Source organism: Gekko japonicus, unplaced genomic scaffold, assembly GCF_001447785.1.
Source record: "Gekko japonicus isolate JY-2015 unplaced genomic scaffold, Gekko_japonicus_V1.1 scaffold906, whole genome shotgun sequence".
NCBI classification, from domain to species: Eukaryota; Metazoa; Chordata; class Lepidosauria; order Squamata; family Gekkonidae; genus Gekko; species Gekko japonicus.
In genome coordinates, this window is record NW_015166451.1 from 268,415 (window position 1) to 284,073 (window position 15,659).

At 46.3% G+C, this 15,659-nt stretch overlaps 1 protein-coding gene across 1 annotated transcript in view; it reads left to right on the forward strand.

The window, feature by feature from the left end:
- COL14A1 (collagen, type XIV, alpha 1) overlaps nucleotides 1-15,327 on the forward strand; it is a 193,140-nt gene extending 177,813 nt beyond the window's left edge. The window contains exons 45-47 of the mRNA XM_015412024.1: nucleotides 9,237-9,314; nucleotides 10,594-10,749; nucleotides 14,747-15,327. Of these exons, the coding sequence (XP_015267510.1) occupies nucleotides 9,237-9,314; nucleotides 10,594-10,749; nucleotides 14,747-15,057 (545 nt within the window). The 3' untranslated portion in view covers nucleotides 15,058-15,327. The remainder of the gene's footprint in view (nucleotides 1-9,236; nucleotides 9,315-10,593; nucleotides 10,750-14,746) is intronic.
- The last annotated feature ends 332 nt before the right edge of the window (nucleotides 15,328-15,659 follow it).

Genomic DNA, 15,659 nt, shown 5'->3' on the forward strand with positions numbered 1-15,659 from the left:
TTGTGCACACTTGGGGCAGTCCCCAGGTGTGCACAAAAATCTAAAAACCCAGAAAAAATATCGGAGGGATACTTAAATCCCCCCAAAGTGGAGGAGACGGGGGGAACCGGCGGGATGGGGGGGAACTTACCTCCTCCTGCTGCTTCCTCCTCTTCCTCATAGGTGTGGAGCTCCCTCCTCCCCTCCTGCAAGTATCGCGGGTCCCGCCCCTTGTGTCCTCTAAAAAGAGGACCTCTGGTGGTAACCTGGGGTTGCTAGGTCCCATTGTCATGTTGGCCGGCAGCGAGCAAAAGCCCCCAAAACCGGGGGGACCCTCCCCAGGACCTGGGGACTGGCAACCAGTGTTCCCTCTAAGATGAGTTAGTGTGAGCTAGCTCACAGTTTCTTAGCTTCTGGCTCACACATTTTTGTTTTAGCTCAGGAAGGAGGGCTCCAGAGCAGACTAATTTATGCAGTAGCCAAATTGTTCACTCACAACTTTAATGCCGGTAGCTCACAATGTAGAATTTTTGCTCACAAGACTCCGCAGCTTAGAGGGAGCATTGCCGGCAACCCTCTGGTAACCCTACCAGGAAACCGTCTGCTCTGTGATTCAGGGCGTGTGTGCGTGTTTCCATCAAGGCTGCCAGTCAGAAAGGGGACAGCCCATCTAGCAAGCACCATTTTTTTGACCTGTTGGCCTCCAGTTTTCCCCTGTGGGATTCTCCTTGTGCTGCAAATGTGATATTATCTCACTAAATTGCTTGTCCAAATTCTAATTAGGACTTTTTAAGGATCTGGAAACGAATGTTCTCTGGGGAAAGTAAACTGTAATCTTGGGAAACTTTCTCTTGACTAAATACGTATGGTTGTTTAGAGTAGTCATTTAGCCCGTGATGCAGTAAATCAAGAAGGAGCGGCGGAAAAGGAATCGTGAGGCACGAATGATGAACTGCAGTTGTGGAGGGGCTGGAGAGGAGGCTGTCCCTCAACTGAGTTGTTCTCTTCCAAAGGGAATACAGTCCTAGCCAGATGGTTCATGGCCCAGTGGGAATGATTTAGCAGACGTGGCTGTTGGTCTTATGGATTTAGGTCTGCCAGCTCTAGGTTGAGAAATTCTTGGAAATTTGGGGGTGGAGTCTGGGGAGGTTGGGGAGGGGTTGGGATCGCAGCACGGTATAATGCCATAGAGCCAGAGGTCATTTCGGGGGGGATCGCGGGGGATCACAGTTCCCCCGGGTGAGGTACGGGGGGCGGGGCACATGACGAAGCCCCGCCCCCTGCTTCCAGCTGCCGCCGGCCCCTTGAGGGGGCTGGGCGGGGGAGCTGCAAGGCCGGCGGCGGCAGCCGGGACCGTTGGGGGCGGGGTGTGTGGCCTTATGACACACTTCCGGTGATATCAGGGGGCGTGGCATATGCTAATGAGTTATGCTAATGAGTTCCCCGGCTCTTTTTCTACGAAACGACCCCTGCATAGAGCCTACCCTCCAGAGCTGCTGACCTCTTTTGTCTTTAGACCAGTTATAAGATTTCCAGCCCCACCTGGAGGCTGGCAGCCTTATGCAGATAATATATGCGCTGAATATTTCCCGACCCTACTACCCTAACATTCACAAAATGCTAATTCTAAAAAAAGTAACGAAGCTATCAGGTTTTTTTCTAAAAAAAGACAAGCAGTCCTTACATCATAGAAGATGAGGCTCTGTGAGATCAACATGGTGAGAGGGAAGGAGAGGACTTTGACACTGTTTCTTGTTTCTGCTAGCTGGAAGATTGGCTCCTCCTTGCCACCCCCAAAGCTATGCTGGAGGACGCTAAACTCAACCTTCCTTGATAGGAGTAATTGTTAATGTTTATGACAAATTCCATATTTATTATTTTTTTTCAAATCATCAAAATAGGAGTGTAACAATAGCAAAAGGGTTAGACTGGCAAGGACATGAACTCCATATTGACTGGGCAACCAAGAAGCCTTTCAGTTGTAGTGCCGCTCAGCAACAACTCATGTGTCGGGAGGCAGGAAAGTTCCCCACTCCCTCCCCCGGAAGGCTGCTGAAAGGGGAGGGGATGTGGGGTCCTTACTCGGGGGGGGGGGGCATCAGGAGGCAGAAACGGAGGTGCACGGTCACTGAATCGATAGAAGAACCCGGTACCGGCACGTGACGGCATTCAATGCAACCACGTTAGGCTCCACTCCTAATTAAGATCACAGGGAGAGGCCCACCAATCAAAGAAGCTCACCTGTCGGGCACACGAGGAGCTTGTTTAGCTGGTAGCCCCACGATTATGGCACAACCTCTCCAGGGTGGTGCGCCTGGCCCTTTCACTGCCAATCTTCAGGAGGCAGTTGGAGACAGCTTTATTTAGGACTGCATTTGATAAATTTCAACAGTGGTCAGTGTTAGGGTTGCCAAGTTGATCTTCGCCGGGAGCGGGGAGCTCCTGGCCGGTGTCTGGTGCGCGCGCGCGCCGCATGCACATCACCCGGAAGTGACGGGAGGACGCCAGGCACGCTGGGGGTGGGGGCACGGCCATCCAAGGGAAAACCATAGAGTTTTCCCTTGGATGGCCGTGGCCCTGCCCCTGCCCCCAGCGTGCCCGGTGTGGTCGCATCACTTCCGGGTGACGTGCATGTCGTGGGTGGAGTTCCCCCCGGGGCCTGATCCGGCAGCGCTGGGGAACGGACCTCTGGGGTGGGGGTTTCCCCGCCCCCTGGGGGGACTTGGGATCCGTAGTCAGTGTTGAGCCATGAAGCTTTACCTGCTCTTATTGTGTATGGCCGAGTACAGCCAAGATCTTTGCAGACAGATGGTACAGCTTTTTTATTTCTATAGCACTTGGGCCCCTATAAGTCGACTCAGTTAACCGTGGCGTGTTCCTCTGACAGACGAGCCTCTTTAATAGCCCCGAGCCTCAGGTAAAGTTGCCAGCTGGCCAGGAAAAAGAAAAGGCCCGGTCCCTTCTGCAGAGGTCTCATATGCAGAAATCTGCCGCTTTTCCTGGCATGGAGCTAAAGAACACCGCCTGATCACTGCTGCAGATCAAACTGATATTAAAGGCACAGCTAAAGGGACCAGTTTAAAAAATTGGCAAGCTTGTAAAGGAGTCCGGGGGAAATCTCCTGGGCGATCTCTCTGTGCATCTGATAGCGCCTCTATTTCCAGCTATGAAGAGCAAGCGCCTTACGGCAGCAGACCCCTTTGCTTCAGTCCCCTCGAGGATGCATTGTGCAAGTCTGTAACCACAATGGAAAGCTCTGGCTTCAGCCTGCCTGCAAACTTGAATGCGATAGCATCAGTCCAAAAAGACTGGGATGCCAGCCTAAGAGCATGGCCCCGCAGACGGGGTTTCTTGTTGCGGCTCTATTAATCTCGTGCCAAATCACCTGACTGGCTCTCGTCTCTGAAATGGCACTAGAAAATATGCGGCTTTATTCTTCACGTGGATCCAGGCTGGGAAGCCCTGAGGTGTGCAGAGGTTGGTTTGGATTTCCAGCCAGCTCTCAGTTTCAACAGTTGCAAACTTCGAGTATATTTTTGGCTTGTTGGAATTGTGCTTTGGGCTTGCCGTCACGCCAGACCCTCTTCAGTGCCTCTGTGCGTTGGGGCTCTAGCGTTCTGTTTCATCCTGAGATTTATTCTAACATTTAGCTGGGCATGTTTGGTGCAGTAAGAGGGGAAAAAAAAGAATTATGGAATTTAAGTTTGTGAGTAGTTGGGCAGGTGTAGGGCTTAATGAGGAGCTAGGTTAAGAACATAAGAAGAGCCCTGCTGGATCAGACCAGCGGTCCACCTAGTCCAGCATCCTGCCTCACATGGCAACCAACCAGTTCCTCTGGAGGTCCAGCAACAGGGCATAGAGGCCAAGACGTTCTCCAGTGTTTCCTCCTCGCTCTAGGATTCAGTGCCTCTGAATGTGGAGGTTCCGCTCAGTCATCACGGCTAGTAGCCACTGATAGATCATCCTCCATGAAGCTGTTGAATGCCTTTTAAAGCTGCTTATTCCTGTGGCCATCACTACATCCTCTGGCAGCAAATTCCAATCACTATCTATGGGAAGGAGTATTTCATTTTATCCATCCTGAATCTACTGCCCATCAGCTTCACTTGATGCTCTTGAGTTCTCGTATTTGAGGGGGGGGATTTCTCTTTGTCAACTCTCTCCACCCCATTCATAATTTTACAAACCCCTATCATGTCCCCTAAAGACCTAAAGAGCCTCTTGCTCAGGGTAAAAGAGGAGAGCACAAAAATGGGCTTGAAGCTCAACATCAAAAAAACTAAGATCATGGCATCCAGCCCCATCACTCCTTGGCAAATAGAAGGGGAAGTCGTGGAAGTAGTGTCAGACATCACGTTCCTGGGATCCCAGATCATCGCAGACTGTGAAAGCAGCCATGAAATTAAAAGACGCCTGCTCCCTGGGAGGAAAGCGATGGCGAACCTAAACAGCATGATAAAAAGTAGAGACATCACCCTGCCAACAAAAGTCCGCATGGTCAAAGCAATGGCATTCCCAGTAGTCATGTATGGCTGCGAGAGTTGGACTATAAGGAAGGCCGAGTGCCGAAGAATAGATTCTTTTGAACTATGGTGCTGGAGAAGACTCTTGAGAGTCCCTTGGACTGCAAGAAGATCAAATCAGTCAATCCTAAAAGTAATCAACCCTGACTGTTCCCTGGAAGGCCAGATAATGAAACTGAAGCTCAAATACTTTGGCCACCAAATGAGAAGGGAGCACTCACTGGAGAAGACCCTGATGCTGGGAAAGATTGAAGGCCAAAGAAGACGGGGACGGCAAAGGATGAGATGGTTCCCAGATCACCGCAGACTGTGACTGCAGCCATGAAATTAAAAGACGCCTGCTCCTTGGGAGGAAAGCGATGGCGAACCTAAACAGCATGATAAAAAGTAGAGACATCACCCTGCCAACAAAAGTCCGCATGGTCAAAGCAATGGCATTCCCAGTAGTCATGTATGGCTGCGAGAGTTGGACTATAAGGAAGGCCGAGTGCCGAAGAATAGATTCTTTTGAACTATGGTGCTGGAGAAGACTCTTGAGAGTCCCTTGGACTGCAAGAAGATCAAATCAGTCAATCCTAAAAGTAATCAACCCTGACTGTTCCCTGGAAGGCCAGATAATGAAACTGAAGCTCAAATACTTTGGCCACCAAATGAGAAGGGAGCACTCACTGGAGAAGACCCTGATGCTGGGAAAGATTGAAGGTCAAAGAAGACGGGGACGGCAAAGGATGAGATGGTTAGACAGTGTCATCGATGCAACGAACATGAAATTGAGCAAACTTCAGAGGACGGCGGAAGACAGGAGGCCTGGCTTGATCTGGTCCATGGGGTCGCAAAGACTCGGACTCAACTGTGTGACTGAACAACAACAAATAATGTCCCCCCTTTAGTCATCTCTTTTCTAAACTTGAAAAGTCCCAGACTCTTCAGCCTTTCCTCATAGGTGCTTCAACCCCCTAATCATCTTAGTTGCCCTCTTCTGTACTTCTTCCAGCTCTGCCGTGTCCTTGTTGAGATATGGTGACCAGAACTGTACATAGTATTCCAAATGAGGCTGCAAATGCATCCCAAGAATAAATATATTAGAAAACGGATAAACAGAAAATGAAGATGACTGCTGCCTTTCTCTGTCATTTCCCCCTTTCATTTAGAAAAAGATTCCAGTGTCTGTATTCGTGGGTTGGGGAAAGGGTACTCCAGTGGGGAGGGAGCTTAACATAAACTTGAGAGTCTATATGAAAATATTGTACAAAGTGGGAGAGGAGATTGTTGCATTTTCTCCAACTATGGGAAGTTCTAGAATAAAGCTGTACAATGAGGCAAGGGGAGATAGTGATCACTGGTGGTGGATTTGGGGGACTGGCATCCTACATGGGCACCTCCACCATGGATCCAGGGCAGGAGATGTCCCTTCCCTCCTGGTCACCCAAGGATCTTTAAACCACAGTGCAGTAAGCTGTGCATGCCCTATAAGGCCTCTTGAATTTTTCTTGAGATGTGAAAGTTCAGAAAATCTGAATGGGCACATGAAGTTCCGATTGTTGAGGCTCTAGGACTAGTGCGCATTGTTCTGAATCCTATTACTGTCCAGAGTTGTGGTACAGCACAAGGAAAGTGATAGAGAGAGGGTAACAGTGATTAAGTGCTCTGATAAGGAGGACTACACACTTAAATTTGGCTTAATAGGTATATTAAAGCACTAAGGCTTTGCTTGCTTCATTGGTGGCGGCTGGTTTTTAGTAGACGAGGCTGACAGCGAAGAGCATCGTTTGTTTGAGGACATTTTGAATTGCTGGAGGATTATTATTACCCTGTTACTGTAACAGAGAATGAAAACGATAGCTTTTCCTTTAACAATTGAGTTGATTGCTGGCTCCATATATAAAAAAATGTTAGACGTCCTGCAATTTTACAAAAAGGCGCTGATGGTACGATTTTGGCCATATGCAAGTGCATGTAAATGTAATAGATTAATCAATTAAAAAGCTGAAGAGCCACCGATGACCCACTAATTAGCAATCGTCATCATCATGAAGCTAATGAAGCCAAACGTATGCACTAAGGAAGAAACCAAGCACCGCACATAGGCTGAGAGCCCAGATAGAGCAGCTGCTATTCTCTGCACACTTAATTTTTACGAACAGGGAAAACTATTGGTTTAGATCATGAGTCTCTGAAGTGAAAGGAAGTGAAATGACTAGAGGAGGCCTGGAAAATAACGAAGTGGGGGGGGCAGGGGGGGCAGCCATGAATCAGCTTGGAATTTTATGGGTTTAAATTAACTAAACGAAACACAGCTTTTCTTGTTGTTTCCAAACCTCACACATGAAAACTCCGAAGCCAGTGCTCTTGGAATAGCCTAGAACTTTGGCTTGACACTGCTGACAGCAGAACCTGCCTAGTATGGCCTCTGGCGATGGGTGGCTTGCCCCACGGACCCTCCAGGCAAAGCAAATGAGCCTAAGGCAGGCCACAGTGACTCCTGCAATGCCTGCGGTGTGTTTGATTATCTTCCCCCCTTTATACTAAAAGTAGGCCCCTGCTTTACAGCAGCTCCGTTTTCACTGAGGTCTGCTATGGGAAACACACAACATGTGATGGGCAGTGTTGGGGAACCATTTCAGGTCTGGGGCAGGGGAAGATATTCCAGATCGGGGAGCTTAATAGACCCAGCATGGCCTACTATCAGGTCTACTATCAGATGTATTCAATTTTGGTGTAGTGGTTAAGTGCGCGGACTCTAATCTGGAAGAACCGGGTTTGATTCCCCACTCCTCCACTTGGACCTGCTGATGTGACCTTGGGTCAGTCACAAGCTCTGGCACAGCTGTCCTTGAAAAAGAGCATTTTGTGTCAGAGTTCTCTCAGCCCCACCCTCCTCACAGGGTGTCTGTTGTGGGGAGGGGAAGGGAAAGGAGTTTGTAAGCCGCTCTGAGACTCCAAGTGAAGGGCGGGGTATAAATCCAATCTCTTCTTCTTCTAATTTTAATTTACGGGGAGGGGGGCTGTCAGATGCAGTGCCCATTGTGGGCATGAGAACATAAAAAGAGCCCAGCTGGATCAGAGCAGTGGTCCATCTAGACCAGCGTTTTGTTAGACAGTGGCCAACCAGTTGTTCTGGAAGATTGGCCAACAGGGCACAGAGGCCAAGGTCTTCCCCTCATGTTTACTCCTGACATGTACACATGAAACTGTCCTATACTGAATCAGACCCTTGGTCCATCAAAGTCAGTATTGTCTTCTACTGGCAGTGGCTTTCCAAGGTCTCAGGCAGAGGACTTTCACATCACCTACTGTCAGATCTTTTAAGTGGAGATACCAGGGATTGAACCTACAGGCCAAGCAGATGCTCTACTACTGAGCCACAGCCCCTCCTCCACGCATTTCAGAGGTTTTCTGCCTATTTTGGCAATTCTGCCTATTTCTCTGAACACGGAAGTTCCCTTTAGTCACCATGGCTAGTAGCCAGCAAGACTTATTGTCCATGAATTTATCTAATCCCTCTTTATAAGCATCTATGCTTGTGACCATCACTATATCTTCTGGCAGTGAATTATGCATTCTACTCATTGCATAAATATTTCATTTTTTTCTGTCCTGAATCTATTGCCCATCGATTTCTTTGGGCAAGCAGCTGGGGAGAAGGACGGATGTGAAGAAGGATCCATTGACCCTGATGCTGCACCTACTCATAGAAGAAGGAAAGAGGGAATGTACTGGATTCACATTTTTGCAAAATGTGCCTAATAGTTGAGTCCTAAAGAGAGTCACACCTTTCTAAACCCACTGACTTTAGAAGGGTGTAACACTGTTTAGGATTACACTGTAAGAGGATTAATTGGAATGCATTACTTTAGTGGCTTTGGCAATCTGCATCGTTTTCTCTTGCAGAAGGCTTTAGGATGTCACCCCTCCCTGGGTAGAATCTTTTTGTGGGCTGCCACTGAGGTGGGCTTTTTGTGACTTGGAAGAAATACTCTCCCCTTGTGCAGATAAATGTATCCAAAATTGTTGACTGGTGGCAACCACGGATAAAAAGGGAGTTATATATCTGTAGCAACTGACCTGTAAAAGAGAATCATTGGGCTATCTGGCATTGTTTTCCTAGCAGTAACTTGCAACTCTCTGGCTGATGGAAGAGAGTAAAAGATAAAACGATTGCATTGCTTAGCAGGTTGATCTCTGCCTTGTCTTATTAGTTTGTAACAACGTGGAAGGTTTAACAGTGATGAATTTCTTGTTTTGGAAGAAGAAGGAAGAGACTTAAAAAAATGTGAGAACCTGTGCACTAGGAATAGCCACTGATGGACCTCTGCTCCATATGTTTATCCAATCCTCCCTTGAAGCTGTTTATGCTTGTAGCTGCCACCACTCTTTGGGTGAAGTACTTCCTTTTATCTGTTCTAAGCCTACTGCTCATTAAGTTCTGGTATTATGTTGAGAACAGCAGTTTTCATCTACTGGATTCAGAACTTGTCCCTGATGCGTGTGTTGAGAAGCCCTTCCTTCGGAAGTAGTGTGACATGATAGTAATTACATACTTTGCAAGAAGCATTATAGCGGGAAGCTGGCTATAGAAGCAGCCTCTCGTGAGAAGAGACAACAGAGCCATTTATCCCTAACCTTGTCTAATTAATAAAAGGTGCAGATGGAAAAATATTAACCAGTCACTTGGCCAAGTTCCCCCCCCCTTCCCCTTCCATCTGTTCTGATTTCTATTCTTTGTTTGAACAGGTTTACCAGGGGAAAAAGGAGAGAGAGGTAGTCCCGGTGTTGGAACACAAGGGCCTCGAGGTCCCCCGGGGCCTGCAGGTAAACGGATCAGAGTGCCCCCATTTCGTAGGACTATTTTACATCCATTAACACTTTGGGATCAGGAAGGAATTTTCCTCCAAGCCAGACTAGTCCAGGGATCCTGGAAGTTTTTTTGCCTTCCTGTGGGCATTGAGCAGGGGTCACTGGGAAAGTGCAGGAGAGGGGAGGTAGATATGAATTTCCTGCATTGTGCAGGGGGTTGGACTACATGACCCTTGGGATCCCTTCCAGCTCTATGTTTCTAAGTTTCTAACACAGTAAGGGTGTTTGGCACAATTGCACTGGGGATGTGCAAAATTCTTCCCATTTCAATTTCTCCTTGGAGCTTGAGCTTCTGAGTTACCTGAACTTGTTTGTAAAGAGAAGCCAATGTGTTGAAGATTCACTATTCTTTTGTCTCTGGTTTCTGAACTTCATAAAATCCTTTGGGCACGTGCTACACAGATTTTGGACCATGGTATTGTTTTGCTTGCTGATGACCAATGCACACAAGAACACGTGCCCATTGACGAAAACGCTGTGCAAAAAAGGAATCCTGATCCAATCATGTGCTCACATTACAATCCTGGGTTTTTTTGCATCTAAGCTTAATGGTGACTGCTGGTCATTTTTATATTCACCAGTTCTGGAATTAATTTTAGAACATCTCCAAGTTAAACCAGAAATGAAATGGAGAAGGCAGCCTATGGAACAGAGATGGAATGGGGTGGCATATTTGTGAACAAGTGAGAAACTTGCTTTAGGAGTCATGATTGGCCCCCTTCCCAGGCACGAGTTCACATTATATTTGTAGGTGTGCCTTTCTGCTTCTCATTTTGTGGTATTTAAAACTGTGGCAACCATACTTCCAGTGTGAAATGGTCATTCTTCTAATAGTACGATCACGGTATTAATCAGACTTCCCCTTTTCATCGATCAAGTGTGTCTATGATGCCACGTAAGCGCATTGCCAGAGAGTTGCTGGGTGACAAGGACCCTGATGCTGGGAAAGATTGAAGGTCAAAGAAGACGGGGACGGCAAAGGATGAGATGGTTAGACAGCGTCATAGATGCAACGAACATGAAATTGAGCCAACTTCAGAGGACGGCGGAAGACAGGAAGGCCTGGCGTGATCTGGTCCATGGGGTCGCAAAGAGTCGGATTCGACTGTGCGACTGAACAACAACAACAAAAAGGAATGCAAATGTGTGAACTCACTTCAGAGTTACTCATACTTCGGTAGAGCTTTACAGGTGATCACTTTAGCACTGACTGCTACTTTTGGGTTCCATGTAGGACCTCCAGGTGAAAGTCGAACGGGTAGCCCAGGTCCTCCTGGCCCACCAGGCCCAAGAGGCGCAACTGGCCACACAGGTGCTCCTGGACCACAGGGTACATCAGGGCAACCCGGATACTGTGACCCCTCTTCCTGTGCTGGTTACGGAACAGGAGGTGAGTATACTTTTTGAGGACTTTTAAAAAACTTACTCCAGTTCTACCCTGCTTCTTGGCAGTGACTTCAAAGGTAATGCTGCACTAATTTTTCAATTTTTGTTGAGAAAAGTCATTTCAGTGCTATGTATAGGGGGAGAAGTTGGTGTCCCTGCTTCTCTTTCCACCGCAGTGTCTTGTGTTCTCCCCCCCCCCCAACTTCTGAGGTTCAGGTGGACAGAACGCTCTGCAGTGTGGTACAAGGGGTTTCGTATTTTGAAGGAAGGTGGCAATGATTGGGAATTGCCAGTCAACTCATGTGTGATCAGATGTAAATTTCCACTCTTTGATCTTCGAATCCAAGCCCAAGTCCATTTGCAGGAACTAAAAAACATTAGTCCACCAGCTCATTCATAGATAGGTATCCCCTTATAGAGACTGAAATCTGATTTATGCTTATTTTCTGTGCGACATACCTCATCAACTATATTTACAAGTTTAGAAAGCAAGCAAAAGCAAACAAAGAAAGCCCCATTACGGGGGTAACACGGTCCAGTTGTTAGAGTGTGGCTGATTCTTCTGTCTACTTTCCCCCCATACTATTCAGACCAATGGTCCATCTAGTCTCACACAGTGGCCGACCAGTTCCTCTGGATGGCTAACAACAGGGCATAGAGGCTGATGCCTTCCCCTGGTGTTGCCTCCTGGCTCTGGGATTCAGATTAGTGCCTCTGAATGTGGAGGTTCCCCTCAGTCACCATGGCTAGTAGCCACTGATAGACTTCTGCTCCATGAATCTATCAAATCCCCTTTTAAAGCTGTTTATTTCTGTGGCTATCACTACATATTTTGACATGCAGAAACTATTCAGGAGAGGCACCGGCATTACAGGACACAATGGTGGCAAAGGATATTTGTGCAAATTTTTTTGGAGATGATTACTTCAACACTCCCTACCTGTGGATGAATTTGCCACGGCTCTGATCTAGGGCTGCATGTAGGAAGCCCCACTTACTGGGGTCTGATTGGTTGTCTAGCAGGGGGAAATGGTAGCAGGTGGGGTGGAGGGAAAAATTCAAATGCTTTTCGAACAGCTAATAAGCACTAGGGTGATGTTTACACAGCCCCGACTACTGAACTGGGCAGGGGAATTGTATGCGCCACAACTTGTTTTCATATGCACGTGTGGCCACAGTAGGGTCAGGACCTATGCCCAGTTGTCTTGCCCATCAAGGAAAACACTGACAATTTGAGTTGGTCGTTGTGAAATCCGTTGTTATATCAAATGTTTCATTTTCTGTGTGTCATACTTCTGTGGCATTGTCACGTTGTCTGAGTCATCCATCCCATCGTACTTGCATGTCTCATTTGTCTCTATCTTCCACATATCTGCCTTGGCGTTTTACATTTGTGGTTGCCTCAGGTGGGGAAGAATAACTCTCCACCCGACTTGCTTATCTGCATGTTTTTAAACGACATGAGGGCATGACTGCCACTAACCAAACGTACTTGAATACCCTGAAGTGATGTTGCCACGAATGAACGAAACATCAGCTTTGAAAGAATAGGTTGGCTTCAAGAATTTTCACTGCATGGGAAACCTATAAAGGAATAACGATTGTTCTAGGGCAGTGTTTTTCAAATTGTGACCCATGGACATCTCTTGCCAAAAGTTTCCTCTACTAGACCAGGGATGGTGGCAGAATCCTTTATGAGATGGCTGTCCCCAGTTCTACCAGTTTCCCCCTGCAGGGTATAACGACATTGGGTGAAACCGAAAGTGTACACCCAATTCACTGCACGTGAACCTCGGGCCATGCCTCTGAATTTTCTGTTAAACAGGAGTGCCATGGCAGACAACTTCGTAAAGAAGAGCTTCTTGTGGGTAAGGAGCTTGAAAAACAGTGTTCTAGCACAAACAGAGCCATTCAGAAACTTTGGCACGTGACATCTGGATCTTAAAAACGTTTGGGCTGGCAAAGCATGAAATAAAAAACTTAACCATGCAGTTATTAAATCCGCGGCTCGGGGTACTTCAAATGTAAGACGCAAGATTAACGTGTGGCTAAATTGGCCTGTGAGATTTTCTTGTTTTACTGACCTGGATGTTTTTGTTTGTGTTCATGTGCTCCCTTCCCTGTTCTTCCTCTTTCCCCTCCCGTCCCTCACCCATTTCCAACTTTAAAGGTTCATTTCCTTACAATGGCTACCAATACAGAACGTGAAAGACACTGATTCGGGTAGAGTTTTTGTTTTTTTCTTTCGCTTGACGGAGGTCGCAAATGGCTACTGAAGCACTTTGGAGCTCCCCCCTGCCCTGCCACCAGCACTACTGATCACCACTAACCAAGGATTGCTTGCTTAGTAGTCTTAGGTTTCTTGCTAAAGTTCAGGCATTGGGCACATTTCTTCCATTGGCCAGATTTGCTAGACACAACCGATGGCTATCCCAGCTGTGTGAGGTCCTTGAAGAGTTTAACCCCCCCCCCCCATAATCACTCTCCTTATTAAGATCCATACACAAGAACCAGACTTCTGCTCCTGCGCTAATACTGCAGGCAGGTACACATCGAGAAATTCACCCCAACCGGTGTTCCCTCTAAGCTGAGCTAGTGTGAACCAGCTCACAGTTTTTTAGCCTCTAGCTCACAGTTTTGTCTTAGTTCCTGAAGGATGGCTCCAGAGCAAACTAATTTATGCAGCAGCCAAATCGCTCACTCCCAACTTTAATGCCGGTAGATCATAAAGTAGATTTTTTTTTTCCACGAGACCCCACAGCTTAGAGGGAGCATTGACCCCATTAGAATAGCTAGCGGCATCATTTGATGCGGCTGGCAAGGAGCATCACCATTATGGTTTAATTGTGTATCTGTATGTTTAATTATTGGTATTATATTTTTATTAGATGTGTATATATATTTATCAGTGTGTAGAAAAGCTGGGCAGAGGTGCCGTAAATAAATACATGCAATCAGGGACACCCTAGTTTTAGGCAAAGTGGATCAAGACTAGTGACAGTCTTATGCTTCAGTATATCCTGCATCTTGGATGATACGGCTCTACCTTGCAGAGACTGAAATACATTTTCTCTTTAAAAGACATTCAACATGTGAAGATCCCTTATCGTGAATCAGACCACTGGCCCACCTAGCTCTGTACTGTTCTTGAGGACCTCTGGTAGAGATGGGTCACCAATGGACTTATTTAACTGGAGATGCTAAAGATGGGACCTTCTTCTGTGTGCTCTACCACTGAGCCACACACCCTCCCCACCCCGAGCAAACACTTTCTCCAGAGGTGACCATGCCCAACCAAGCCCATATCAGCTCCACCAGGAGAGAACTAGTTCAGTGCCTTGTAGTTTGATGCATTGCTGGTCCTTCCAATTATCGCAAATATTAAAACTCTGTGGCATAAATTGGGGGGAGGGGCTTTTAAAAGGTTATCAAGTGTTTTAATCTCTCCCAAATAAATATACAGGCACAGCCCAACTGAACATAAGACCTTTAGGTACCACTGATTTCAGGGAGATAGTAAGTTCCAGTCTAGGAGAAATTGTGCTGAACTCTTACTGAAAGCAATGGGACAAACTGATTATAAGTACCTTAAATCCCTTAATTTAAATCACACTTAAGTACGACTAACTTTCTTTTGAGTTGTGGCTATTTATCTTCCTCCCACTGGAATCAGTGAGACCCAGGCATCTTTCGTTTCTGCTGTTTTGTTCGTGCTGTTATTTTGAGGATTTTCTAATCACACCGGTATTAAGAGAATTCATTTCTAATACAGCAAGCACATTGCTATTGCTGGTGATGGTTTCCAACTAACTGAACTTAAAGCTGTAAAATAATAAGGCTGTCCCCTTTCATCAATGCTTATTTAATTTTTGAAAAGGCTAATCGCTTCATAAGTCAACAACGGCTGTAGAGCTCTATAACAGGCCAAGTTCCTAATGATTGCTTTCGTTTTCCTTTCCTCTTCACATTAACCATATGACCGTTCTTGGTGGTGGGTTAAGGTGGATATGGGGATCCAACAGATGAAGATATCCCAGTCGTGCCGTTGCCGCATAACTCCTACCAGCTCTATGACCCCGAGGACCTCTACGATGGGGAACAGCAGCCCTATCTAGTTCACGGGTCCTACCCTCACCCCCAGTCCTTCTACCCAGTGCCTCGTATCGCTCAGCCAGAGTTCACACCTGTTCAGGATGAAACTGAGGCTGTTGAACTGAGATCCCCCGGAATCAGCCGCTTCACCAGCAGAATCTCCAAACGAAGCATCAGCTCTCCAGTCCGCAAGACGGTGATTAAGAAAACGTCTTCATGAACTGTTTCTTTTATGTGTGCGTACATTATATATTATTTTTAGGCCTTGGTCCAGTTGCCTAAATGATGTCACAATATTGTTTACAGGCTTGTATGTTAAAGGGAATATATATATATACTGTACATGACCACTGGCAGAACAAGAGAAATGCTAATTACATTGCATGCCAGAAGTTATTAGCATTAAAAAGGTTACTAGATGAATCCTCCAAGGAACCTTTTTTTCCTGGTTCTGTGCAATTGTCACATGACTATGCTTCAGTTCACATTTAAAAAACACTGCATAACCAGCTGGTTTATTTGAGTAAATCAAGAAGAATTAAGTGCAGTAGTGTCTTGCTTTTTGAATGTCTCTGTTCAAATTTTTATTGTGTGTAAACCTACTAAAGCCAGTTGTATTGGTTGATTTTTTTTAAAATACCCTGTTTGAAAAGAAGATTTTTATGATGGGATTGTCTTCCCATAGTATTCCTATAAATACCTTTTAGAAACACATCAATAATTTATTGTGGATCCATTACTACTTTGTTTTATACATGAATAAACATGGCAAACTTTTATAAATTAATTCCTCGACGGTATTGATTTTATACTTTTAAACAG